The 25889-nt window shown below is 57.5% G+C and overlaps 1 protein-coding gene across 1 annotated transcript; it reads left to right on the forward strand.

Annotated features, from left to right (window-relative positions):
- Nucleotides 1–134: 134 nt before the first annotated feature.
- On the forward strand, nucleotides 135–20509 carry GUCY2D (guanylate cyclase 2D, retinal). The gene is made up of 19 exons (XM_065417374.1): nucleotides 135–843; nucleotides 2170–2471; nucleotides 3054–3408; nucleotides 8107–8191; nucleotides 8736–8832; nucleotides 9332–9436; nucleotides 10603–10686; nucleotides 13874–13954; nucleotides 14120–14296; nucleotides 16026–16182; nucleotides 16331–16480; nucleotides 16797–16945; nucleotides 17470–17633; nucleotides 17971–18163; nucleotides 18678–18852; nucleotides 19436–19534; nucleotides 19723–19817; nucleotides 20030–20115; nucleotides 20428–20509. Exons 1-19 carry the CDS (start codon nucleotides 135–137, stop codon nucleotides 20507–20509), a joined length of 3345 nt encoding a protein of 1114 aa, XP_065273446.1.
- Nucleotides 20510–25889: the final 5380 nt, after the last annotated feature.

The following is a 25889-nucleotide window of genomic DNA, read 5'->3' on the forward strand; positions in this document are numbered from 1 at the left end:
CTCTCCTCCCGGTGATGTCGGGCGCAGTGGCAGGACCCTTTTCCACCCGAGCCTCCAGGGCCTGGCCCCCAAGGGGCTAAAGAGCCCGGCGCCCTCTCCCCACACTGTGGCCGCCCCCCCGGCTCCCTTGAGCCATGCCTCCCGCCTGGTTTGGCTTCCACAGGTTCCTGCTGCGCCTCTCCAACCACCCCAGGTGGGGACGGTGGCGGCCCCAGGCTCCCCTGCTCTGGCTCCTGCTCCTGGGCTGGCCCGCCTGGGTCCAGCCGGCCACCTTCAAGGTGGGGGTGATGGGGCCCTGGACCTGTGACCCCATCTTCGCTCAGGCCTTGCCCGAGGTGGCTGCCCAGCTGGCCGTTGGGCGGCTCAACAGAGACCCCACCATGAACCAGGGCTACTGGTTTGACTACGTGCTGCTGAACGAGGAGTGCCAGACCAGCCAGGTGTTGGTGGCCTTGGTCAACGCCGAGCGTTACGCCTCGGGCTTCGTGGGGCCACTCAACCCGGGGGCCTGCGGGGCGGCCGGGCCGCTGGGCCGGGCCTGGAACAAGCCTGTCTTCTCCTGGGCCTGCCTGAACGGGGACGCTGAGGTGGAGCGGTGGGGCACCTTTGCCCGGCCCCTGCCCCGGGCCTCGTCCGTCCTCTACGCTGTCCTCAAGTTCTTCCGCTGGGCCCACGTGGCCGTGGTCACCTCCCGGCAGGACCTGTGGGTGGAGGTGGGGCAGGGCCTGGCCAGCTCCCTGCGTGAGTTTGGCTTGCCCGTGGGCGTGGTGACCACCATGGAGCCCGGGGCCGATGGGGCCCGGAATGCCCTGCGGAAGGTGCAGAGGGCCGACAATGTCAGAGGTACGCTGGCAGGGGAGGGGCAGGACTCCTGGGATCTCAACCTGGCTCTGGGAGGGGCGTGGGGTCTAGTGGTTAGAGCAGAGGAGCCAGGATTCCTGGGTCGGGAATGGCTGGGAGCTGAAACTGGACAAATTCAGACAAGAACTAAGGGGGCCACGTTGCCCTGGGAGGGGGATCAGCTGTTGGGAACGGGCCCCCAGGGAGGGAGCCTGCCCCATCACTGGGAGACTTTCAAGGCTATGGGGACACACTGGCTGAGCTGGAAGCTGTGGGTTCAACAGTGGGAGGGCTCAGTGAGGTCTCCTGGGCTCTGGCCAGTCCTGCTGGCCCTGCTGGCCTGGAGATGTGTAAATTTACCAGGGGCTGGGTGCCTAGATAGAGAGAGAAGATGGATGTGGGTGTAGGGGGATGGACGTACAGAGAGATGCAGGGGTGATGGATAGATAAATTCATAAGAACGTTTGTATGGGGATGGGTGGATAGAGAGGCATGGGGAGGGATGGATGGAGAATGGAGTGTGTGGAGATGGATGCACGGACAGACAGAGAGGTGTGTGGGGGGATGGATGGATGGATGGATGGACAGATGGAGAGGTGTGTGGGGTGGATGGATGGATAGATGGAGAGGTGGGGGCGAGGGGGATGGATGGATGGATGGATGGACAGACCGAGAGGCGTGTGTGGGAATGGTTGGATGGGCAGACGGAGAGGTGTGTGTGTTGGGTGGATGGATGGGGCCTGTGGGGGATGGATGGCTACATGGAGAGGTTTGTGGGGGGGGGGGTAGATGGATGGATGAACAGACGGAGAGGCATGTGGGGTGGATGGATGGATGGATGGGGCCTGTGGGGGATGGATGGACACATGGAGAGGTGTGGGGGGAATGTATGAATGGACAGACGGAGAGGTGTGTGGGGGATGGATGGATGGACAGACGGAGAGGCTTGTGGGGGTGGATGGATGGACACATGGAGAGGTGTGGGGGGTGGATGGATGGACAGATGGAGAGGTGTGTGGGGTGGATGGATGCATGGGGCCTGTGGGGCATGGATGGACACATGGAGAGGTGTGTGGGGATGGATGGAGAGACAGAGGCATGGGGGGAATAGAGGAGTGTGCGGGGATGAGTGGTCAGAGGACCCTGTGGGGTGATGGGTGGAACCCCGATGTCCTGGTGCAAGGGGAAGCCTGATCCCAAGCCGAGGAGGGCTGGGGGCCAGCCCCGCCCACCGCTCTCACTTGGGTGCTTTTCAGCCTTCCGTTGTGTCTTCCTCCCCTCCCCTTCTGCCTGATGTCCCCTTGCCCCCCATGCCCTCCTCCCCCACAGTGGTGGTGATGTGCATGCACTCGGTGCTGCTGGGTGGGGAGGAGCAGCGCCTCCTGTTGGAGAAGGCCGAAGACCTGCGCATGACGGACGGCACCTTCGTCTTCATTCCTTACGATGCGCTGATGTACAGCCTGCCCTACCGCCGGACTCCCTACCCTGTACTGGGTAACAACACCAAGCTGCGGCTGGCCTACGACGCCGTGCTCACCGTCACAATCGACTCCCCCGAGCGCGGCTTCCGCGAGGCTTTCCAGGACGCCCAGCAGGCGCACGAGCTGCCGGCTCACCTGGACCCCACGCAGGTGGGCACCAGACACAGAGGGCACAGGCCATAGGGTGCTGGGCGTGACCCTGGGATGGGCAGAGAGGTAGGGGGTGTTGGGACCATGGCCAATGTGGAGGCGGGAGGGTTGAGCCAATTGAGGCACGAGATGGATATGGCCTTGAGTCAATGAGAAGAGGGGAGGATAGGGATACAGTAGGTGCACAGCTGTGGCCAATGGCAAGACAGAAAGAGATGGCTGTGGCCAATGCAGAGTTGGAAGGTGCACACGGGTGGCCAATGGGGAGGTGGGATGGAGGTGCCCAGCCATGGCCATTGGGGAGGTGGGATGGAGGTGCACAGGGGTGGCCAATGGGGAGGTGGAATGGACGTGCACACATGTGACCAATGGGGAAACAGCAGGAAAATGAAAGCAGGAAAGTTGGCTGATGTGCAGCCGTGGCCAATAGGGAGGTAGACAGGAGTGGCGTGGCCAATGCGGAGTCAACTGGCGCCCAGCTGTGGCCAATGAGGATACAGCACTGTTGGGATGCTGGAGGGTGTGTGCCAAGACCCACAACCTGCCCTCGCTCCCCCGACCCCGCTCCCCCTCTGCCCCCAGGTGCACCCACTCTTCGGCACCATCTACAACTCCATCTACTACCTGGCCAAGGCAGTGGAACGCACTCGGCAGGCCAGCCGCTGGGTGATGGGCTCCAGCATCGCCGAGCATGCCCGAGACTTCCAACTGGATGGCTTCTGCCAGCCGCTGGCGGCCGACGAGGACGGCGACCCCATGGTGAGCTACATCATCCTTGACACAGATGGCAAAGGCAACCGCCTCTGGCCCACCTACAGCGTGGCCACGGGGCCCGAGGGGCTGCGCTACGTGGGGCACGCCATCCACTGGCCCCACAGCGCCAGCCCCAGCACCGACTCGAGCTGCTGGTTCGACCCAACGTCCATCTGTTCCGGGGGTGAGCGCTCGCTGTCTGGCCATCTATCTTCCGGCCTCCCGATGTGTCCCTCCCTGTACGCATCTGGTCTGTCTTTCTGTCTAGCCAGATATCCACCCCCGTGCATGCCCACCTATCTGTCTGTCTGTCCAGCCATCTGTCCACACGTGCACCCATCCATCTGTCTGTCCAGCCATCTGTCCTGACGCGCACCCATCCACCCCTCCGTCCATCCCTGCATGCACCTATCAGCCCATCCGTCCATCCCCATGCGCACCCATCCACCCATCCGTTTATCTGTCCATCCCCACGCGCAGCCATCCACCTGTCCATCCAGCCATCTGTCCCCATGTGCATCTATCCCCCGGTCCATCCAGTCATCCTTCCCTACATGCAGCCAGCCATCCATCCATCCATCCAGCAATCCTTCCCTACGTACACCCATCCATCCTTCTGTCCAGCCATCCGTCCCCACGAGCACACATCCGTCCATCCATCCATCCATCTGTCCCCATGCACACCCATCCGTCCATCCATCCCCACGTGCGCCTGTCCACCCGTCCATCCAGCCATCCATCCCCACACGCACCCATCCATCCGTCCATCCGTCCCCATGCACCCCAATTCAACCGTCCATCCAGCTATCCATGTGCACCCATGTGCCTTTTGTCCAGCCATCTGTCCCCACGCACAAGCATCTGCCCGTCCATCCAGCCATTCATCCACGTGCACCCCAATCCAACCGTCCTTCCAGCCATCCATCGCCATGTGCACCCATGCACCTTTCGTCCAGCCATCCGTCCCCATGCACAAGCATCTGCCCGTCCGTCCAGCCATCCATCCCCATGTGCACCCATCCACCCGTCTGTTTATCCATCCCCACCTGCGCCCATCTGCCCGTCCTTCCATCCATCCATCCCCACATGCACCCATCTGCCCGTCCGTCTATCCATCTATCTCTACGTGCACCCATCCGTCCGTCCATCCAGCCATCCATTCCCACGGGCCCCCATCCACCCGTCTGTCCATCCATCCCCATGCGCACCCATCTGCCCGTCCTTCCAGCCATTTGTCCCCACGTGCACCCATCCACCTGTCCGTCTATCCATCCGTCTCCACGTGCACTCGCCCGTCCGTGTATCTATCTGTTCCTACGCATGCCACCCCCTTGTCCATCCAGCCATTCATCACCTCATGCATCTATCTGCCTGTCCGTCCATCCATCCATCCCCACGAGCACCCCTCTGGTCATCCATACAACCATCCATCCCTACGCACCCATCCACCTGTCCGTCTTTCCATCTGTCCCCACACGCACCAGTCTGCCCATCTGCCCTGCCATCCATCCCCACTCGCACCCATCCACCCATCCGTCCAGCTATCTGTCCCCATGCAAACCCATACGCCCGTCCATCCAGCCATCTGTCCACATGTGCACCTGGCCACCCGTCGGTCCAGCCATCTGTCAACACACGCAACTGTCTGCCCGTCCGTCCAGCCATCCGTTCCCACGCGCACCAACTCACCTGTCTGTCCAGCCAATCTTCCCTACACGCACTCTTCCACCTGTGCATCCAGCCATCCGTCCCCATGCGCACCTGTCTGCCTGTCTATCCAGCCATCCGTTCTGAGGCACACCTGCCCGCCCGTCCAGCAATCCGTTCTGATGCACACCCGTCCATCTGTCCAGCCATCCATTCCCACGCGAATCCATCTGCCCGTCTGTCCATCCAGCCATTCATCCCCACGCATGCCCATTTGTCCAGCCATCCATCCCCACGCGCCCCCTTCCACCTGTCTGTCTATCTGTCCATCCCCATGTGCACTCATCTGCCCATCTGTTCAACTATCCATCCCCATGTGCACCCATCCACCTGTCCATCTATCCATCCGTCCCTGTTCGTCTATCTATCAGTTCTTACGTGCACTACCCCCTCATCCATTCAGCCATCCGTATCCACACGCACCAACCTACCTGTCCGTCCAGCCATCTGTCCCCACGCGCCCCCTTCCACCTGTTCGTCCAGCCATCTGTCCCCATGCACCCTGTAATGATGCTCGCTTTGGTGGGACCCAACTGAGAGTACCAATTCAGGACAAATCGCTTAAAGCAGGGCAGTTACAGTCCAAGCAATTCCCTTAGACACTCCAGTTTCCCAGTATCACCACCAGTGCCACTCGTTATGGGAATGAATGGTTATGAAAACCAATACCCCAGTAAAAGAAAAAGATTCTCCTGATCCCAAAGGACCAAGCCCCAGGTCAATATACAAGTCAGATCTTACCCACAAATCACACTGTTGCCAGTCCTTTAGAATCTAAAATCTAAAGGTTTATTCATAAAAGGAAAAAGATATAGATGAGAGCTAGAATTGGTTAAATGAAATCAATTACATACAGTAATGGCAAAGTTCTTGGTTCAGGCTTGTAGCAGTGATGGAATAAGCTGCAGGTTCAAATCAAGTCTCTGGAGTCCATCCACAGCTGGGATGGGTCATTCAGTCCTTTGTTCAGAGCTTCAGTTTGTAGCAAAGTCCCTCCAGAGGTAAGAAGCAGGATTGGAGAGAAGATGGAGGAGACACAGCAGCCTTTTATATCCTCTGTCCTGTGGACGATCACAGCAGCAAGATGGAGCCCGGAGTCACATGGGCAAGTCACATGTCCATGCATGACTCAGTTTGCAGGCTGACGCCATTGTTTACATGTTAGTTTGAATGTTCCCAGGAAAGCTCAGATGTGGATTGGCGTCTCCCAAAGTCCATTGTCAGTTAAGTGTTTCTTGATTGGGCACTTACTGAAAATAGTCCCTTCTCAAGAAGCTGACCAAATGTTTCACTGAGGCTACTTAGAATCAAAACACATTGATATACAAGTACATAGCCAATATTCATAACTTTAACTACAAAAATGCTACACACATACAGATAGCATAATCATAATCAGCAAATTATAACCTTTCCATAGACACCTTACACGACAACCTTTGTACAATATTTGCTGCAAATATATAACAGTGGTTGCAACAATGATCTATATGGTCACAGGTTATGTCAATAATGTCACATGCCCCCTTCTGCACGTTCATCCAACCGTCTGTCCCCACATGCACCCGTACACCCATCCATTCCCATGGGCACCCATGAGCCCGTCCGTCCAGCCATCTGTCACCATGCGCCCCCACCCACCTACACATCTGTCCAGCCATCTGTCCATCCCCATGCGCACCCATCTGTCCATCTTTCCAGCCATCTATCTCCAGCCATCTGTCTGTCTGTCCAGCCATCTGTCCCCACGTGCGCCCATCCCCCATCTGTCCAGCCATCTGTCTCCACGTGCACCTTCCCAACCACCTCTGCACCCACCTGTCCTTTTATCCATCCATTCTCAAGTGCATCCACCCATCCGTCTGTCCATCCATCCCTCTGCATGCACACCCATCCACTCATCCATCCGTCTATCTTCACACACATCCAACTGTCCATCCACCCATCCCCACACACAGCCACCCATCCATCCTCACGTATACCCACCCACCCATCTGTCCGTCCATCCACCTGTCTATCCATCTATCCCCATGTGCATTCACCCGACAACCTCCCATCCATCTCCCGTGCACCCACCCGTCCATCCACCTCCCTCCCCACATGCACTCTCCAGTCTGTTTGTCCATCCATCCCTCCATCCATCCCTCTGCATGCACACCCATCCATCCATGCATCCATCTGTCCATCCATCCATCCCCAGGCACCCCCCCATCTGTCTGTCCACCCATCCATCCATCCATCTGTCCCAAGCACATCTACCCATCTGTTCATCCATCCACCCATCCCCACATGCACCCACCTATCTGTCCATCCATTCACTCACTCACTCACCCATCCATCCATCCATCCATCCATCCATCTGTCTGTCCCGCCCTCCCCACACCCACCCATCTGTCTGTCCATCCACCCACCTCTCCGTCCAATCACACATCCCCACGCATTTCCACCCATTTCCATACACGCGTCAAACTGTCTGTCTCTGTCCAATTCCTGTTCATGGCGAAGGACTTTATTGGTGGCAATGTTGGATCCTGGCACTTCCCGCTGTGCACTAAGAATGCAATGGAATGGCTATTTTACTTTGAGCTGACCTTTATTGGCTGGGCACAGAGCCCCCTCCCCTGTGTGTCATAGAGCCTATACTGCTCCTATTCCTGGAGATTTCCTTTGGCTGGAGCCTGTGTTTTTGGAGCAGGTTACTCTGCACCAACCGGGAATTCCTCAGCTGGTCATGGATTTGCCCAGTTTGATTCTTGACAGTTGCCCTGGGACGTCCTTGCTTGGGTCTGGAGCTTTAATTATCCCATGACCACTTGAGCATGTGGCCAATAGTCAGAGAATCCCCTTCCCCTGCCCTCCTTCCATCCGTGGGGTGGTGGGGAGTGACGGGGTGTCCTTTTGGGACATAGGAGGGGAAAGAAGAGGAGTTCTGCTGAGGGGAAAGGGGGAAAGAGGGGGGGTCCTATGGGTGAGATTGAAGGAGACGAGGAGAATACTTTTGGGGGTATTGGAACTGGGAAAAAAAGAGGGCTGGGACACAGGAAACCCCTTGTAGGAGATTGCGGGGGGCAGGAGAAATGGGGGCATTCCTGTGTGGGTTTCAGGGGGAGAGGGAGGGCTGATCCTGAGCTGATCCTCCATTGCTAACCCCGCCCCTGCTCTCCCTCCCCTATAGGGGTGGACCCCAGCTTCATCCTGCTCCTGTTCATCCTGGTTTCCAGCTTGATCGTTGGGGGAACGATTCTTGCTTACTACATCAGGTGAGTGCCGGAGACCCCAAGGAGCAGCTCGCCCGGCAGAGCTGGAGTGGGCAACTTCCTGCTATGGACTAATAGTGTCATTGACGGCCATGTTGGACCCTGGCCCATCCCATTGTGGGATCATGGCTGTGCTGGTGGCCATGTTGGATCCAGCCCATCCTGCCATGGTCTGATGACTTAATTGGTAGCCATATTGGATCCTTGTTGCTTATCACTAACTATGGGCTAATGACCGTATTGACAGCTGTGCAGTCTCCTGGCTTTTCTTGGGACTGACAGGCAGAGGTTGCTCGGGGGGAGGCCCCACATTCATGCCTGCTGCCCTACTAGCTCCATAGACTCCCCCTTTTAATTAATCCTGGGGGGGGGGTCATCTGGTGTTTCCATGCCCCAGTGCCCTGCATGGGAGGTAGCCCAAGCGAGGTCCCCCCATTTCCCAAGGTGGGCTCCCCCCATCCTTTCCCAGCAGTCAGGGGGAAGGTGCAATGCCCCCCCCACACTTCAGGGCTTGCTCCCCATGTCTCTGTATTTCCACGCCCTGCAGGCGCCGGATCCTGCATGCCCAGCTGATGAAGGGGCCCAACAAGATCATTCTGACCATGGACGACTTGACCTTCATCCACACCCAGAGCAGCAACAAAGTAAGAGGCAGAGCAGGGGGGCAAAGGATGGCGGGGGGAGCCCCACTGGGGCCAAGGAGGCAGAGGCCATCCAGGGTGATGTGTGGGGCAGAGCTGGGGAAGTGGATCTTAGGAAGGGGTTCAGGATGGTGGGGTGAAGGAGGTTGACGAGGAGGGTTGGATGTCAGGTTGGACAGCCGTGGTGGGGTAGAGGGGCTGGGGGTATTAGACTTGCTTCCTGGGGTCACAGACATGCTTCAGGGGTCAGGGACATTGGACAGTGGTGCCCCCAGGGTCAGAGGGAGAGACTCCCTCAGGACTGGGGGCCTGGGGTCAGAGATGCCAACTGGGGGTCATGCTCCCTGGAGGGGTTCACAGGGGCACACGCTAGAGGTCAGGGGTCAGAGATGCCAATGGGAGTTCATTGGGCGGAAGGGATCTGGGGTCAGAGGTTGGGGGTCAGAGCCCCCCTCCACCCCTAGAGCCAGCCTAATGCTCTGCCCCCTTGTCCCGGCAGAAGATGGACGACAGCTGCACCAGCCTGGCGGGGAAGAGCGTCTCTGACATGAGGAGCTTCAAGAGCCTGGCAGCTGCCCCCGACAACAGCAACGTGGCTGTCGCTGAGGTAACCTTCCCCCAGACCCCCGGCACCCCCTCTCCAGTGCCCCCTCCCTCTGTGCTGGCTCTAGGGTACAGACCCCCCACCGGGCAAATACCCCCTGGGTGCTTCCCCCAGGGCACAGACCCCCCACTGGGTAAATACCCCCTGGGCACTGCCCCCAGGGCACAGATCCCCCACCAGGTAAATACCCCCTGGGCACTGCCCCCAGGGCACAGACCCCCTCCACTGGGTAAATACCCCCTGGGCACTGCCCCCAGGGCACAGACCCCCCCCACCGGGTAAATATCCCCTGGGCACTGCCCCCAGGGCACAGATCCCCCACTGGGTAAATGCCCCCTGGGCACTGCCCCCAGGGCACAGACCCCTCCACCGGGTAAATATCCCCTGGGCACTGCCCCCAGGGCACAGACCCCTCCACTGGGTAAATGCCCCCTGGGCACTGCCCCCAGGGCACAGACCCCTCCACCGGGTAAATATCCCCTGGGCACTGCCCCCAGGGCACAGACCCCTCCACTGGGTAAATACCCCCTGGGCACTGCCCCCAGGGCACAGACCCCTCCACCGGGTAAATATCCCCTGGGCACTGCCCCCAGGGCACAGACCCCCCCACCGGGTAAATATCCCCTGGGCACTGCCCCTGTGTGCCCCCACCAGGTCAATACTCCCTGAGCACTTCCCCCAGGTGTCCCCACCAGGTAAATAACCCTTGGGAACTGCCCCCTGGGTGCCCCTACCAGGTAAATACCCCCAGGCATTGTCCCCCACTGGGTAAATACCCCAGGACACCCAGGTAAATACCCCTTCCTGGGTAAATACCCCCTGGGTAAGTATCTGCCTGGGCTTCACTCCCTCCATGCCTCTTGGGGATGGCTCTGCCCACTGCCCCTGGCCATGCAAGCCCCTCTGGCACATCTGTGCTTCCCACCCCCCAGCTGCCATACTCTGAGCGCATCTCCACTGCCTCCCGGTGCCCTGCTGGCATGCGAACCCTCCTCCCCCGGTGCCAGCCACCCCCTCCTTTGCCTGGCCCAACGGGATCCCCCCTTGCTCCTCCACCTCCACCCCCTTCCCCTGCCCCACCAGCATTCGGGGCACCCCCTGCCCGTGCTTCTCTCTCCCCCACACCCTGCCAGGCCACGTGATTGACAGCTGCTTCCTGCCATCCCTAGGGAGATGAGAAGCAAAAATGCAACAGCCACGTCCCCTTCCTCCTCCTTTTGTTTAACAACCAAGGGCTAGTGGCAGCCGTGCAGGTAAGCGTCCAAAGGCTCCAGGTGCTGCCTTTGGGCTCCCGCGTCCTCCCCCTCGGCTTCTTCCCTTCCTCCCCCCCGGGTTTCGCTCCTCTCCCAAGGACAGGAGGGAAAGCAGCGGCTATGGCACCCGTTAGCCGCCCCCCATTTCCCACCGCCTGGAGTTGAGTTGGTAATGCCACCGCTGGGCCTGGGTCCAATTCCCTCATTGGCCGCATTGCCTGCCCATTGGATCCACCTGTCACAGGGGGGGGGACGACTCCCCCTTCCCAGGGGAGTGTATTTTGATTTTTTTTAATGGCGCAAAAAGTGAGAATTTCTCCCTGTGATGCACACAGCACGCAGTAGAGGACACCATGGGGAAGGGGGAGTGTTTCTTACTATTGGTGTTACGGGGACAGCTACTGCTCACCGGGGTCCTGTCGTGCTGGGCATTGCCCAGACCCCAGTTGAGGTCCGGGCCCTGTCGTGCCAGGTGCTGCCCGGACCCAGACCCAGATCCGGGCCCTGTCATGCCAGGCGCTGCCCGGATCCCAACCGAGATCTGGGCTGTGATCCTCCCATAATGATCTCCACTCCAGGAGCTCATGCCACCAACATTGCAACCCTCATGAGCCCACATTCAGCAGCTATTGACCCATCAGCCAGTGGGGTCTCCTCAATGCTGATTCAATTTCCTCTCGCCAGGCAGCAGCGTTTGGGCAGGGAGTGACAATGTGGAGTTTCTCCCCCCCCCCCCGCACCTCCAGGAGCTGAACTTTTAGCCTCCGGCAAATCTCTCAGAGATTTCCCAGCTCCGAGGTGGGAATAGTGGGATTCCCAGCCACAATTCCCCATGGGGGACTCTCTGAACACTGGGGGTGACTCCTTGCTTCCCACTAGTGGCCAGTCTGGTGATGGCAATGGGTGAATTTCTGACTGCCGCTGTCCAAATTGCCCTGCTCCTTCCATGCCAAGCGCCAGGTTTTTATATCTATTCTTTGACTGGAGGCCTCAAATCAACCCCATGTGGTATCCTTGGCAGAAAAACCCCGTGGGAAGAGGACACCCCATCCTGCTTTGCAGCTCCAGGAGAAAGTTCACAGGGTTGGAGGCTAGATGTGTTCGACTGCCTGCATGTGACACAATTTCTCCCTGTGCTGAGCCCAACGACCCGTTACTTAGCCATAAAGAATGGGAGGGTTTTGAAACCCTGCAATGACACCCCCCCCCCCCACTGGGGCCCATGATCCTTGAACCCTGGCTCTAACACTTTGGGCTTTCTTACCATTGGCATCGAAGTTTGGCACCATCAGCCATTTGAATTTTTTTATGTTTGAATAGGGGGTATGTTGCGTGCTTGTGCTTTGATACAGTTGTTTGTTTAGAGAAAAAGGTTGAAAGAATGGAGTGAGAGAACTTAAAGTTTAAAAAAAGAATCAACTTTTTTTTTCAAAATGGCCGACGGTGCCAAACTTCGACACAGGGGACAGAGAGCAGGATATAAGCCCTAAATGGGACATGGAAACATGTCAAAAATACATGGTGATGAATGCTATTGAGCTGTATACTACTGACTACCCTCCCCTCCCCCCGCCTCCGAAAGCAGCTCTGGTCTTTCAGGTCCTGAGGCCCCGATCCTATCAATGGATCTGCCCCACGCAGGATTGGTGTTTTCTGCTCCGATTCTGGCCACACATCCATCCGAGTGGGACTTTCAGAGTTGAGTCCATGCCAAAGTGCTCTGGTGAATTGGGGAGTTTTGAATCGAGCTGGTCAGAAATTGATTTTCTGTCTTGCAATTTTATTTTTTTGAGACTTTTTTTGGGGGGGGGAAATCCAACAAAATTTATTTTTGGGGAGGGGGGGACATTTTGAACCTTCAAAATTTCAGAATTTCAGGGTCTTTTTGTGCGAAACCCAATTCTTAAATAGATTTTGCTTCCGCTGGAAGTCTCTTATCCCAAGGAATTCCAACATTTTGTTCATCTCAATCTGAATTTTTCCATGGTTGGTTTGAATTCTCTTTGACTATCGAGTAATGAAAAGTCATTTTACAATGGAAAAAACCCACCCAAACGTTGCACTCCCAAATCGGACGTTTGTCACCCTTTTGGAACTCCCTCCCCCCCCACCCCTTCCCCAAATTTTTGAACGAAATTTTGTCAGAATTGATGCCAAAAATTTTGGTGTGGCCCAAACGGCGTCTGCCAATGGGAAACTTTTTTGCTGAGAATTTTCCTACCGCCTCTACCGGGGGGAGATCAACAAAGGCCTGTGAAATGAGCAGATGTGAGAGGGAAACCTTAGCCTGGTGCAAACCTTGGCCCCCCCCATGAATCATAGCCCCTGTAGCAACTGGTGGGACGGTGCCATAGCTGGCTGAGTGGCTGCCTGCTCACACCAGGTTTGTTCTCTTTCTGGCTGGGGTGGGCAATCATGGGCCTGGCTTTCCCCAGCCAAGGACGAAGGCATGAGGCCACAGCTGCAGGATACAGCAATTTTGATGGTGGGTCTTAGCCAGCTGGGAGGGGCAACTAGCAACTCAACCCGCTTCTGCCATCCCCATCTCCAGCCCAAGCCCCCCGGGCCAGGTGCCATCTCTGCTCGGGGGTGGGGGTGAAAAAGGAGGATGCATTTTTTAAAGTTTTGGCACTAAACAATGCGTAGCCTTGTGCCTGGTGGTTAGAAGGGGAATGGCTGGGAGTTATGACTCCTGGGTTCTCTCCCTGGCTCTGGGAGGGGAGTGAGGTCTGGTGGGTTAGAGTGGGGGAGGCTGGGAGCCAGGACTCCTGGATTCTCTCCCCGGCTGTGGGAGGGGAGTGGGGTCTGGTGGTTAGAGTGGGGGGCTGGACATCAGGGACTGACCCCAGAGCCTGATGCAGTGAGGGATAAAGAACCAAAGACCTGGTGCTGAAAATGTAGTGGGCAGCTCCCCTTCCCACCCCCATGCTTGCAGCATCTCTGCTGTCCTCTCCCCACCATTGGGAAGACCAGCTTTCCCTGCCCTCCTCACTGGATGCCCCCGGAGGCCATGCTGGTGCCAGCCGGGTGGCGTGAGATGGGGCGGGGTGTCGCTGGCTTCTAAACCTGCTATTGTTTGTCGCAAATCTGGCTGGTTCTGATCCTTGGCCTGGTGTGGCTGGCTGTGGGAATCCACCACTCACCTGGCTCTGGGGTTACCGGACTGCCCTTCTGTCTCATCCCCTAGGGTGACTGGGTTTGGCTGAAGAAGTTCCCAGGGGAAAAGCACACAGAGATCAAGCCGGCCACCAAAACCAGCTTCTGCAAGGTGAGTGAGAACAGCAGTGGGTGTGTCACTGTAATGGCTGCTCTGAGACACAGGGAGCATTCCCCTGCCTGGCCACTGGGTATCACTGCTGCTCTGGGGGGCTGCGATAGACCCTGTGCATTCCCCTCCCTGGCCATTGGCTTTCCCTGTCTCCCCCGCCTCCAGCTCCGGGACCTCAGGCATGAGAACGTGAACCTGTTCCTGGGGTTCTTCTATGACTGTGGGGTGTTCGCCATTGTCTCGGAGCACTGCTCCCGTGGCAGCCTGGAGGACCTCATCCGCAACGAGGACATGAAGCTCGACTGGATGTTCAAGTCCTCCCTGCTCATCGACCTCATCAAGGTACAGCCAGGAGGAAGGGGGCGGGACAGGGCTGGGATCCTGCCTTGGGGTCTGAGGCGGGAGGTGGGAATCAGGCCTGGTGGTGGAGGATACCGGGGGATCCACTGGTGAGTGAATTTAAGGACATGGAGTATCAGCTAGGAGAGATGCACAAGTGGGGGTGGGGGAAATAGATCCACTTTCAGAGATCACCACCCAGAGGGGATCCTGTTCAGATGACAGATCTGCAGAGAGGCCTGGGAGATCCACTTTCAGGGATCACCAAGCTGGCCAGGATCCACTGATACATGGCAGATCTGATGGGGTGGGCAGGGGAATCCAGCTTCATGAATTGATGGCCAGGATCTGCTGTTCATTGGGCATGGGGGGGATCCACTTGCAAGATGGCTTGCCAGTGGGGATCCTGTGATGCCAAGTATCTGCTGGGAGCTCAGGGTTCCACTGCCAGAGATCAGCTGCCAAAGTGGATCCCGTCACACAGGGAAGGTCTGCTGGTAGGGTGGGGTCCAGCTGTGTTTGGAGGGGATCTATTTTCAGGTGACGCTGGCTGGAAGGTTGCAGGGAGATCCATTTGAAGAGTGAGCCTGCTTCTGCTTCAGGAAGGGATCCCTCTCACACAGAGTGCTAAGCAGAGGGGATCTGCTAGGATCTTGCAGGATCCTGGAAGAGGGGATCCATTCACATTCAGCCCCGGCTTCAGGAAGGGCTCCCGATGCCCAAAGCGCCAGGTGGAGGAGATCTGCTGGAAGGTCCATGGGAATCCATTCACAGCAGGGGAAGGGGATCTACTACAGGGCTGGGAGGCTGGATAGGATTCACTCCCAGACTGTGCTAGTTGGTAGGGCTGGGGGATCCACTGGGCTAACCAACCACTGGCCAGAGAGGTCTACTCAGTGAGAGGATCAAAGGGATCCAGTGGATCGATCTTCTGGCTCGGGATCCACTGGTACAACACACTGACTGGGCAAGGATTCCAATGGATAGTTGAACTGATTGGAGTGGAGGAATCCACTGGATCAAAACAGGGTTAATCTGTGATCCACTGACATAACACACCGGGAAAGATGTTAACTGGATAGATCAATTGGCATGGCCAGAGTGATCCACTGAATCATTCATGCAGCTGATTAGGGAATCCATTGGGATCTATTGGTTAGACACACTCAGGGAACCCAGTCAGTAGATCTGGTGATGACAAGGATCTACTGGATCAGCCAGGTGCTGGTCAGGGACCCACTGGGCTACACTGGCCAAAAAAACTGGTCAGGGGATCCACTGGATAGATCAACTGGTTGGGGCAGATGGATTTATCGGACCAATCTGGGGGCAGATTGGGCATCCAGTTGACCTACTGGTTCAATGCATCGATCAGAGAGGAAACCCACTGGACTAATTAATCGATCGAGCTGGTGGATCCACTGGATCACTTAGGCACCAGAGCCCAGTCACCCACAAAGAACATAAGATCCATTCAATCCTGGGTCAGCCAGAGGGATCCACTCGCTTGACCTGTCATCAGGACCAGAGATTCCCTGGGACCTACTGATCCAAATAAACCAAGGAGGAAACTCCCTGGTTTGGTTGGAGGGATCCACTGGATCTCCCACATGGCCAATTGGGGCTGTCACACAATCAGAGCGGATCCCAGAGCTGTCGGCAGCCCTGGGGACCAGCCGGGGGTGGGGAAAGTTGTACTCATCCCCATCTCTCTCCCTCCTCCCCCCTGCAGGGGATGAAGTACCTCCATCACCGGGACGTGGTCCATGGACGGCTGAAATCACGGAACTGCGTGGTGGATGGGCGCTTTGTGCTGAAGGTGACGGACCACGGCTACAACGAGCTCCTGGAGGCCCAGAAGATCCCACATGACCCCCCCAGGCCTGAAGGTGACACCCTGGGGGAGCGTCTGGGCAGGGGAAGGGGGCAGAGCTGGGGCCCATGTAGGTGGAGGGGGGGCAGGCTGGAGGGGTCGTCATGTCCAGGGGAGGGGGGGCTATAGGTGACTGAGCCAGCCCTTCTTGTTGTTGTCCCCAGAGCGGTTCTGGACGGCGCCGGAGCTGCTGCGGGACCCAATGCTGGAGCGCAAGGGCACCTTCCGTGGGGATGTCTACAGCATTTCTATCATCATGCAGGAGGTGATCTGCCGCAGCACCCCCTACTGCATGCTGGACATGCCGGCCGATGGTACGGGGGGAGGGACTGTGCCCCCATCTCCTCCAGCTCCTGCCTCCCTGCTCTGCCAGTGCCCCTCACTCCCGACCTGCAGCCCCCTGCCAGCATAGCCCTGCAATCCCCAGCTCTGCCGGTGCCCCTCACTCCTGACCCGCAACCCCTGCTAGCCCAGCCCTGCCCCCCAGCTCTGCCGGTTCCCCTCATTCCCGACCTGCATCCCCCTGCTAGCCAAGCTCCGGGCTGCCCCCAAGCTCCAGCTGGGCAGTAGGTGGAGGCAGAGCAGGGCAGCAGGCGCCTGTGGTGACCATGGGTCTCCTCTCATGGGCAGAGATCATCCGGAAGGTGGAGAAGCCGCCCCCGCTGTGCCGTCCCTCGGTCTCGGTGGACCAGGCCCCGCTGGAGTGCATCCAGCTGATGAAGCAGTGCTGGAGCGAGCAGCCCGAGCGGCGGCCGACCATCGACCAGATCTTTGACCAGGTAGCGGGGTGGGTGGCCTGGCCCCATGGGGGATGGGGCACAGGGGATGAGCCAGTCCAGTAGGTTAGGGGCAGAAAGGAGGGTACCATAGTTGGCCTTGCCCACCAGGAGCAGAGCTGATTGGGGCAGGGGGGAGGGTAGATACTTGAGCCAACAGGGAGCTAGGACGCTGGAAACAGGTGACATTTGGGTGCCAGCAATGTTGGAGCCAGTGCCCATGGGGAGCAGGGATGCTGGAACCAGAGTTGATAGGGAATGGGGATGCCGGAGCAGGTGCCTGGAGAGGAAGCAGAGATGCCGGAGCCAATAGGGGGCGCCGGAGCCAGTGGTGATGGGGGAGCAGGGGCGCTGGAGCCGGTGGGGATGTTGGAGCCAGTGCCCATGAGGAGCAGGGATGTTGGAGCTAGAGTTGATAGGGAGCAGAGATGCTGGAGCCAATGGGGGGCGCCGGAGCCAGCAGTGATGGGGGAGCAGGGGCACTGGTGCCAGGTGGGAGCCGTCCCTCTCATGCCTCCCCCCCGCAGTTCAAGAACATCAACAAAGGCCGGAAGACCAACATCATCGACTCCATGCTGCGCATGCTGGAGCAGTACTCCAGCAACCTGGAGGACCTGATCCGGGAGCGGACGGAGGAACTGGAGATCGAGAAGCAGAAGACGGACAAGCTGCTCACCCAGATGCTGCCACCGTGAGTCCCAGCTCGGGGGGGAGGGAGCCTGGAGCCAGCCAGGCAGGGGGGTGGGGAACCCGGAGCCATACAGGACAGACTCACGAGGCCAGTGCAGCCATGCTTGGGGGGCCTGTACACCAGTCAGCCCCCCAAGTCCTCCCAGAGGCCGGCCCTCACCCAACTGGACACTCCCTGAATCCCCAGGCTGGCGGTACCCAGAGAAACAATGCGGGACGCGGCCACCGGGTTCTACCTGAGACTGGGGGCTGGGTGCGCAGGCTCTGGGGAGGTGGTGGGTGACCAGTGGGGGGGTCGGGGTCCATCCCAGCCCCGCTGATGCCCCCTGGTGATGCAGGTCGGTGGCACAGGCGCTGAAGATGGGGACTCCGGTGGAGCCTGAGTACTTCGAGGAGGTGACACTCTACTTCAGCGACATCGTGGGCTTCACCACCATCTCGGCCATGAGTGAGCCCATCGAGGTGGTGGACCTGCTCAATGACCTCTACACCCTCTTTGATGCCATCATCGGCTCCCACGATGTCTACAAGGTGCCCCCCCCTGGCCTGCGGGGCAGGGCCTGGCCTCGGGGGGAGGCAGGGAATTGACACAGGGGAAGATCTTGACATAGGGGAATGGGGGCCCCCAAGATGGGGGGCAGTGGTTGGGGGGGCAGGGGCCCTGACTTGGAGGTGGCCAAGATGGGGGGGCAGCCTGAGGGAGGTGGCGGTTGTGGGGGAGCAGGGATCCAGAGTCCAGTCATAGAAGGGGAGATCAGGAGGCCCCAGCATGGGGGTGGTAATTGGGGGCACCAGGGATTGGGGGCCCCCAAAATGGGGGGCAGTGGCTGGTAGCACAGGGGAGCAGGATCAGAGGGGCAAGGCTGGGGGGCCCAGCCAGGGGCAGGTGGGGGTTGGGGGTGGGTTTGGGGGAGCCCAACACTGGGGGGGGGTGGGAGCAGAGATTTGGGGGGCAGGGACTCCATGCGGGAGGTGGTGGTGCTCCAGGGTGGAGTGCCCCACAGGGTGAGGACAGGGCTCCCCCTCTGACCTCGCCCCCCGGCAGGTGGAGACCATCGGAGATGCCTACATGGTGGCCTCAGGGCTGCCCCATCGGAACGGGAACCGGCACGCGGGTGAAATTGCCAACATGTCGCTGGACATCCTGAGCGCCGTCGGCTCCTTCCGCATGCGCCACATGCCCGACGTGCCCGTCCGCATCCGCATCGGCCTGCACTCTGGTATGGCACGGGCAGGAGGGACACAGTGCCATGGCCATGCTCCCTCCCTGTGCCCCCTCCTCCATGGCCCTGCCCCCTCTGCGTGCCTCCTCCCCAAGCCATGGCCACGCCCCCTCTGGGTGCCTCCGCCACTTCATGATGGCTGTGCCCCTTATTCCTCTGCTCCCCCGTGCCCCGGCTTGCCCCCATCTGGAGTTGTAGCATAATGGGGTCCTTCATTCCCGCCCAGGAACCCCTCCCTTCCCCCACCCATGGAGAGGTTTTGGTGTTAGCAGTGGGATCCCAGTACTTCCTCCGGGGTTTACTTGACTGAGTGGTGGTGGGGAATCAGGGCTGCGGAGCTGCGGTGCCCCCCACAATCTCCCTGTTGGATTGGGACTGGCTGGGCCCCCCTAGAGCAATGGGGTTCAGAGATAACTCCCCACTGGAATGCAGGGGGCACCTCCCCTCATCAGAGCAATGGGTTCAGGCTCTCTGCAATCTCAGGCAGCATTGCTGGGTCAGTCACGCCCAGGCCAGCACCCTGTAGCCTGTCCATCCATCCATCCCACCATAACCCATCTCCCGGCCTGTCTCCCCACAGGGCCCTGCGTGGCTGGTGTGGTAGGGCTCACCATGCCCCGGTACTGCCTCTTTGGGGACACCGTCAACACCGCCTCCCGCATGGAGTCCACCGGCCTGCGTGAGTCCCCCCCTCGTCCTCCGGCAGGGCCCGGGGCAGTGCTAGGGAGGGCGGGAGACAATCTCCTGGGGTGGCATCCAGGGGTGTTTGTACGAGGGGGGCAGGGGATGTGTGGACAGAGCAGAGGGTGGGGATTTTGTTTGGGGATTAGGGATGCTCACCACACATGTCCCGGGTGCTTCCCCCAGCTTACCGGATCCACGTGAACATCCGCACGGTCACCATCCTGCATTCGCTGAAGGAGGGATTCAAACTGGACGTTCGGGGCAAGACGGAGCTCAAGGTAACGGTGCCCCTCACTCCTGATCCGCAGCCCCTGCTAGCCCAGCCCTGGGCTCCCCCCAGCTCTGCTGGTGCCCCTCACTCCTGACCTGCAGCCCCTGGCAGCCCAACCCTGTGCCCCCCAGCTCTGTCAGTGCCCCACACTCCGGACTCACAGCCCCCGCCACTCCAGCTCTGGGCTCACAGTCTCTCTCTCTCTTTGCTTTGCTGTAGGGCAAAGGCATAGAAGACACGTACTGGCTGGTGGGACGAGACGGATTCAACAAACCCATCCCCACGCCCCCCGACCTGCAGCCGGGGTAAGAGCCTCATGGGCCTGGAGCCCCCTCTGACCTCCACAGGGGGATGGGGGGAAAGGACAGGATGGGGTGGCTGGCCACCATCCATGCCCGGGCCCTGAGGCCACCCTGAGAGGGGACCTGAGGGTAGAGGAGTGGGGCAGCCAGGGCCTTGAGGGAGATGGGAGAGGATGGCTGGAAAGAAATGAAGTGAGAGGGGGCTGGGAGCCAGGACTCCTGGGTTCTCTCCCTGGCTCTGGGAGGGGAGTGGGGGCTGGTGGGTTAGAGCAGGGGGGGCTGGGAGCCAGGACTCACTGTGCCCCCCTCCTTCAGGGCGAGTAACCATGGTATCAGCCTGGATGAGATCCCCGCGGACCGGCGGAAGAAGCTGGAGAAAGCCCGGCAGAACAAGTAGCGAGGGAGGCCAGCGAATGGGAGGCCGGGCTGGGTGGAGGTAAGGCCAGGGCTGGGGGACAGGGGAGCTGCAATAAGGCTCTGAACTGCCCTGCCCATGGATAAAGTCACCCCCAGAAGCACCTCGGCAAGGCCAAGCCATGCTGGGAGCCAGAGGCACCTGCCATGTGCCTCCTGGCCCCACCTCCAGGAAGACTGGGCTACCCTGGGCTCCTCCCCCTTAGACACTCCATCTGTGGCAGCCGGCAGCTCTTAGCATCTCCTCTTTCCCCGGGAGCAAATCCCTAACCCCCGACCCCCATCTCAGCCAGGTCTGGAAACCACAGGCCTATGCAAATGAGCACGGCTCATGTAAATGACATATTGATTAATATTCAACAGATCATTTGCATAACGCCACCATATTGTTCCTCTTCACCCTCCCTCCAAATTTCCCCTCCAACAACCCCCCACCCCACCCTGATCACAGAGCCCCCACCGGGAGCCCGGTTCTGTCCCCCATCCCATGGACCATAGAGACGGGGCTAGAATGCCTGAGACGGTAGCACGGCTCTCTCTGTGAGCTGCTCTGCTCTATGGTTGTGGGTGGCCTACAGGTTGCCCCCACCAAGGTCACCCCAATGCTCTATTCCAGTTAGAGTCCTCCTACTCTCCTTAACCATAGAGACGGGGCCCAGAGCAGCCACCTACATAGAGCTACTCTGCCCACCCTACTGCCCATTGCCCTGGCCCAAGCTCTATGGCCGTGGGCGGGCCCAATGGTTACCCTAGGGCTCTATTGCATTTAGAGTCCTCCAGCTCTCCCTCGCCATAGAGATGTGGCCTAGATTGCCTCCCCAATAAAAGCAGGATGGGGGGTGGGGAGCTGGAGGAGACCAAGTGGCTCTGATGTGACTAATTCTTCCACCCCTCCCCCCCATCCAGATCTGTGGCCAACACCACCTGACGCTTCCCGGCCAGTCCCTGTGGGCCTTTCTGCCATGGGGCAGACTCAAATTGCTCCCCCTATTGCCCCCATCATGCCCTGTGGAAGGAAGATGGGCCGGGCTGGGTGGGCAACTCGTGCCGGTCACCAGAAATGGACTCATCTTTTTGTGCGCTGGTCCCACCTCCCCAGGTGCATTGTGGGACTCTGGCCCTGACCTAGGAATTGCTGTTCGCTTTGTAGCTGAAGATCCAGGTGCATTATGAGACTTCGGCCAACCTGGAATTTCCATGCACCTCCTACTACAAAGCCAGGTGCATTATGAGACTTTGGCCAACCTGGGATCTGCCGTTCACCTCCAACCAAGGACCCCAGGTGCATCATGGGACATCAGCCGACCTGGGAATTCACGTTCATTCCTGTAATGGGCAGCGTCCCCTGGGACCTGCTGTTCTCCCCACTTTCTTCAGGGGTTCAGACTGTACCACTGTGAGGAGATGGGGATGGGTGGGTGATTTGTTCAGACCCTAATTGCTTTCTGCAGAGAACCCCAGACTGACAAGATGGGGGAATGGAGCGATGCCCCCATGGGGTTACCGCAGTTTGCCGGCTGAGTGCTGGGGGATTAGCTCCCTCTAGGGGCAGCGAGGGGAGCTCCCTCCCCGCTAACAGATGTTTGGGGGGGCTGGAGGTCCTGGGTTCAGTTCCCGCCCATGGCTGTGTGGGCTGAATATGTATCCAGCACTGTAATATTTGGTCTCCCATCTGGCCCCAGGGAGCAGGGAATGGGGCAGAGGCCTGTCCCCTCTAGGGGGCACCGGCTCCCATCCGGCCCCAGGTCAGGGACTGGCTGGCTCAGGGGGCAGGGAATGGGGCAGGGACCTCTCCCCTCTAGGGGGCGCTGGCTCCCATCTGGCCCCAGGGCAGGGACTGGCTGGCTCAGGGGGATGGGGAATGGGGCATGGGGCCTCTACCCTCTAGGGGGTGCCAGCTCCCATCCAGCCCCAGGGCAGGGACTGGTTGGCTCAGGATGGGGAAGGCGATTGAGTCAAGTGGGCTGGGAGTGAATCCGTCTGGAGCCAGGGCTGGATCCACCCGGTAACACTGAAATCTACCGTCTCCTTGTGGATTGAGTTTTGGTCACCAGGTTGGGTCTGGGCAGCGCTCCTCCCCCTGCAGGGGGTTAAAACCACAGACCTTGCTCCCGGACGTGCCCATCGGACCCACCCAGGATTGTCTCCTCATGCAACATGCAAACGGTGCCCAAGAGGAAAGTGGGGGATCACGGCTGAGCGGCTCCCCTGGGGGACGTGGTCCCAGGTCCAACTGGACTTTTCTTTACCCATCTGGCTTTTCACGGGTTAAAAAATAAAATAAAAATCTCACGCACACCCACATCATCATAGAATTGAATCATAGAAGATTAGGGTTGGAAGAGACCTCAGGCGGTATCTAGTACAATCCCCTGCTCAAAGCAGGACCAACACCAACTAAAGCATCCCAGCCAGGGCTTTGTCAAGCCGGGCCTTAAAAACCTCTAAGGATGGAGATTCCACCACCTCCCTAGGTAACCCATTCCAGTGCTTCACCACCCTCCTAGTGAAATAGTTTTTCCTAATATCCAACCTAGACCTCCCGCACTGCAACTTGAGACTGTTGCTCCTTGTTCTGTCATCTGTCACCACTGAGAACAGCTGAGCTACATCCTCTTTGGATCCCCCCTTCAGGTAGTTGAAGTCTGTTATCAAATCCCCCCTCATTCTTCTCTTCTGCAGACTAAAGAAGCCCAGTTCCCTCAGCCTCTCCTCATAAGTCATGTGCTCCAGCCCCCTAATCATTTTAATTACCCTCCGCTGGACTCTCTCCAATTTGTCCACATCCCCTCTGTAGTGGGGGGCCCAAAACTGGACACAGTACTCCAGGTGTGGCCTCACCAGTGCCAAATAGAGGGGAATAATCACTTCCCTTGATCTGCTGGCAATGCTCCTACTAATACAACCCAATATGCCGTTGGCCTTCTTGGCAAAAGGGTGGCCGCCAATTAGCAAAGGGCACACTGCTGACTTATATCCAGCTTCTCCTCCATGGTAATCCCCAGATGCAGAAAAGGACCATACCATTGATCTTAAAGGTGTTGGTGTGAATTTAAAGGGGACAAACTGTTGGGACAAGTTACTGAGTGTCGTGGGGGGAATACTCCATCCTGGGCAAGTTTTCAGTCAAAAGATTGGGTGTGTTTTTTGTTTTTAAAGAGCTTACCTAGCACAAAAAGGGATTATTTTGGGGCAGGTCTTTGGCCTGTGTTCTCCTGGAGGTCAAACTACCTGAGCAAAATGACCCAGCTGGCCTTGGAATCTATGAACAAATATTTTTTTGCTCTTTTTTTGCTTCTTTGGGATGGGTAAAGAGGGCCTTCAAGGTTTGTTTTCTTATATATATATATATATTAATCTGGGTGTCGGGGGATGAGCTCCCTCTAGGGGCTGAGATAGGAACAATATTCCGCTCACTCCCTGCTATCACAGCTGCTTTGTGGGGCTGGAGGTCCTGCATTTGGTTCTTGCCCCTGGCCATGGGAGCTACACGCATGTGGGCCCTCCGCAGTTGTTTTTTGCTTGGAATAGCAAGTCTTCGGCGTTCTTAGCTGTGCCGAATCTTTAGCCGGGATGACTTTTCTCCCTGCTGTTTGTTGGTTGCTTGAGTGAAATAGCCGGCCACCACAGTAATGCCCTCGCAGTTGTTATGAAATGGTTGGAAATGCCAACATCTTGTGATCAGGTTTCCCCTTGGCAGGGTCATAACCTGCCCAGATCATTAGTCAGCCACAATGTTGTGTGAAAAACTGGCCCCAGAATAATCATAATATGCCCGACCTTGAGGTCCAAGGATCCAGTGACCTGTCTGGAAAATTATAGCAATGCCAGCCCAGGTGCGCTTGGTTAATATTTGTCTGTGGACAAAAAATATAGTTATAAAGGGCTAGAGGCTGATTGGCTAGGTTCTTCCACATGGGTTTTTGTCATTGCTCGACAGACTTGGTCAATATTGATCTGCAGACAAACCCCCCCCCCCTCCCAACCCAACAACAAACTCCCCTCCCGTAAAACTCATACAGAGGTGGAGGCCAAGCGGCCATTGTACTCGGTCAATATTTACTTGCAGTGGGAACTATTTCTTAAAAGGGTGGCCGCCAATCAGCCATAGGTAATGGTCAATATTTGTCTGCAGACAGTAAAAACTCTTAAAGGGATGGCCTTTTGACCAGCTGTCCGACCTGTGTTTCAGGTGGTCCTTGATAGACTTGGTGAATCTGCAGACAAAATAAAATCTTAAAGGGATGGCCTCTGATGGGCCATAGTATCAGAACTAGTGGTGCCTCATGTACCTGGTCAGGATGTGTCTGCGGGGGGGAAAATATTTCTTAAAGAGATGGTCATTTTTTAATCTGTAGAGTTGTTTTTCCTTAAAGGGGTGGCTTGAGACTAGCCACATTTGTCTATGCTACATTTTTTGTGATGGTTTGATTTACTTGGAAGATACACCACTACCTCAATATAACGTGACCCAATATAACACGAATTCGGATATAACGCGGTAAAGCAGTGCTCCGGGGGGGGCGGGGCTGCACACTCCGGTGGATCAAAGCAAGTTCAATATAACGCGGTTTCACCTATAACGCAGTAAGATTTTTTGGCTCCCAAGGACAGCGTTATATCGAGGTAGAGGTGTATTTGTCTGCAGACCAAACATTTTTTTCCTTGGGGAGAGGGGGAGCTGTGAGCGGCCATCTCTTAAAAGGATGGCCTGTGAATGGCCACCTTTCTCTAACTTGCATTTCTGATGACACTTGATGTACTTGGTAAATATTTGTCTGTAGACCAAAAAATAAGTTTCTTAAAAGGATGGCATGTGATCATCCATCTCTTAAAGGGGTGGCCTGTGAGAGGTCATCGTTCTCTAACCTGTATTTCTGATGACACTCAATGTGCTTGGTAAATATTTGTCTGTAGACCAAAAAACATGTTCTTAAAGGGATGGCCCATGATCAGCTGTGTCTTAAAGGCCCAGGATGCTCATAGCTGTGAGGGAGGAGCCGGCCACCCAGTCTGGGAATCTGATTGTCTATCATTTTTCATAGACTTGTGTACAAATTGTACTTTTTTTTTTGCAATAACTTTTGGGTGTATCTTGGGGGGAGGGAAGCGGCCGGGGTGGCGGGGGAAGGGCAGGGGAATATATATATATATATATATATATATATATATATATATATATATATATATATATATAATGTGTCATGGGGAGGAGATGAACAAGACACCTCACAACTGGAGTCATTAAAAACTGTATGTGACCATGTAAATAAAGGGTCAGGCTAGAGACTTCAAGGCGTGTCCTTCCCTGGGGTGATCTGTTCTCGCCACTTGGGGCTGACCCCGAGTCTGACCCAGGTTAG

Source organism: Emys orbicularis, chromosome 15 (assembly GCF_028017835.1).
Source record: "Emys orbicularis isolate rEmyOrb1 chromosome 15, rEmyOrb1.hap1, whole genome shotgun sequence".
Classification (NCBI taxonomy): domain Eukaryota; kingdom Metazoa; phylum Chordata; order Testudines; family Emydidae; genus Emys; species Emys orbicularis.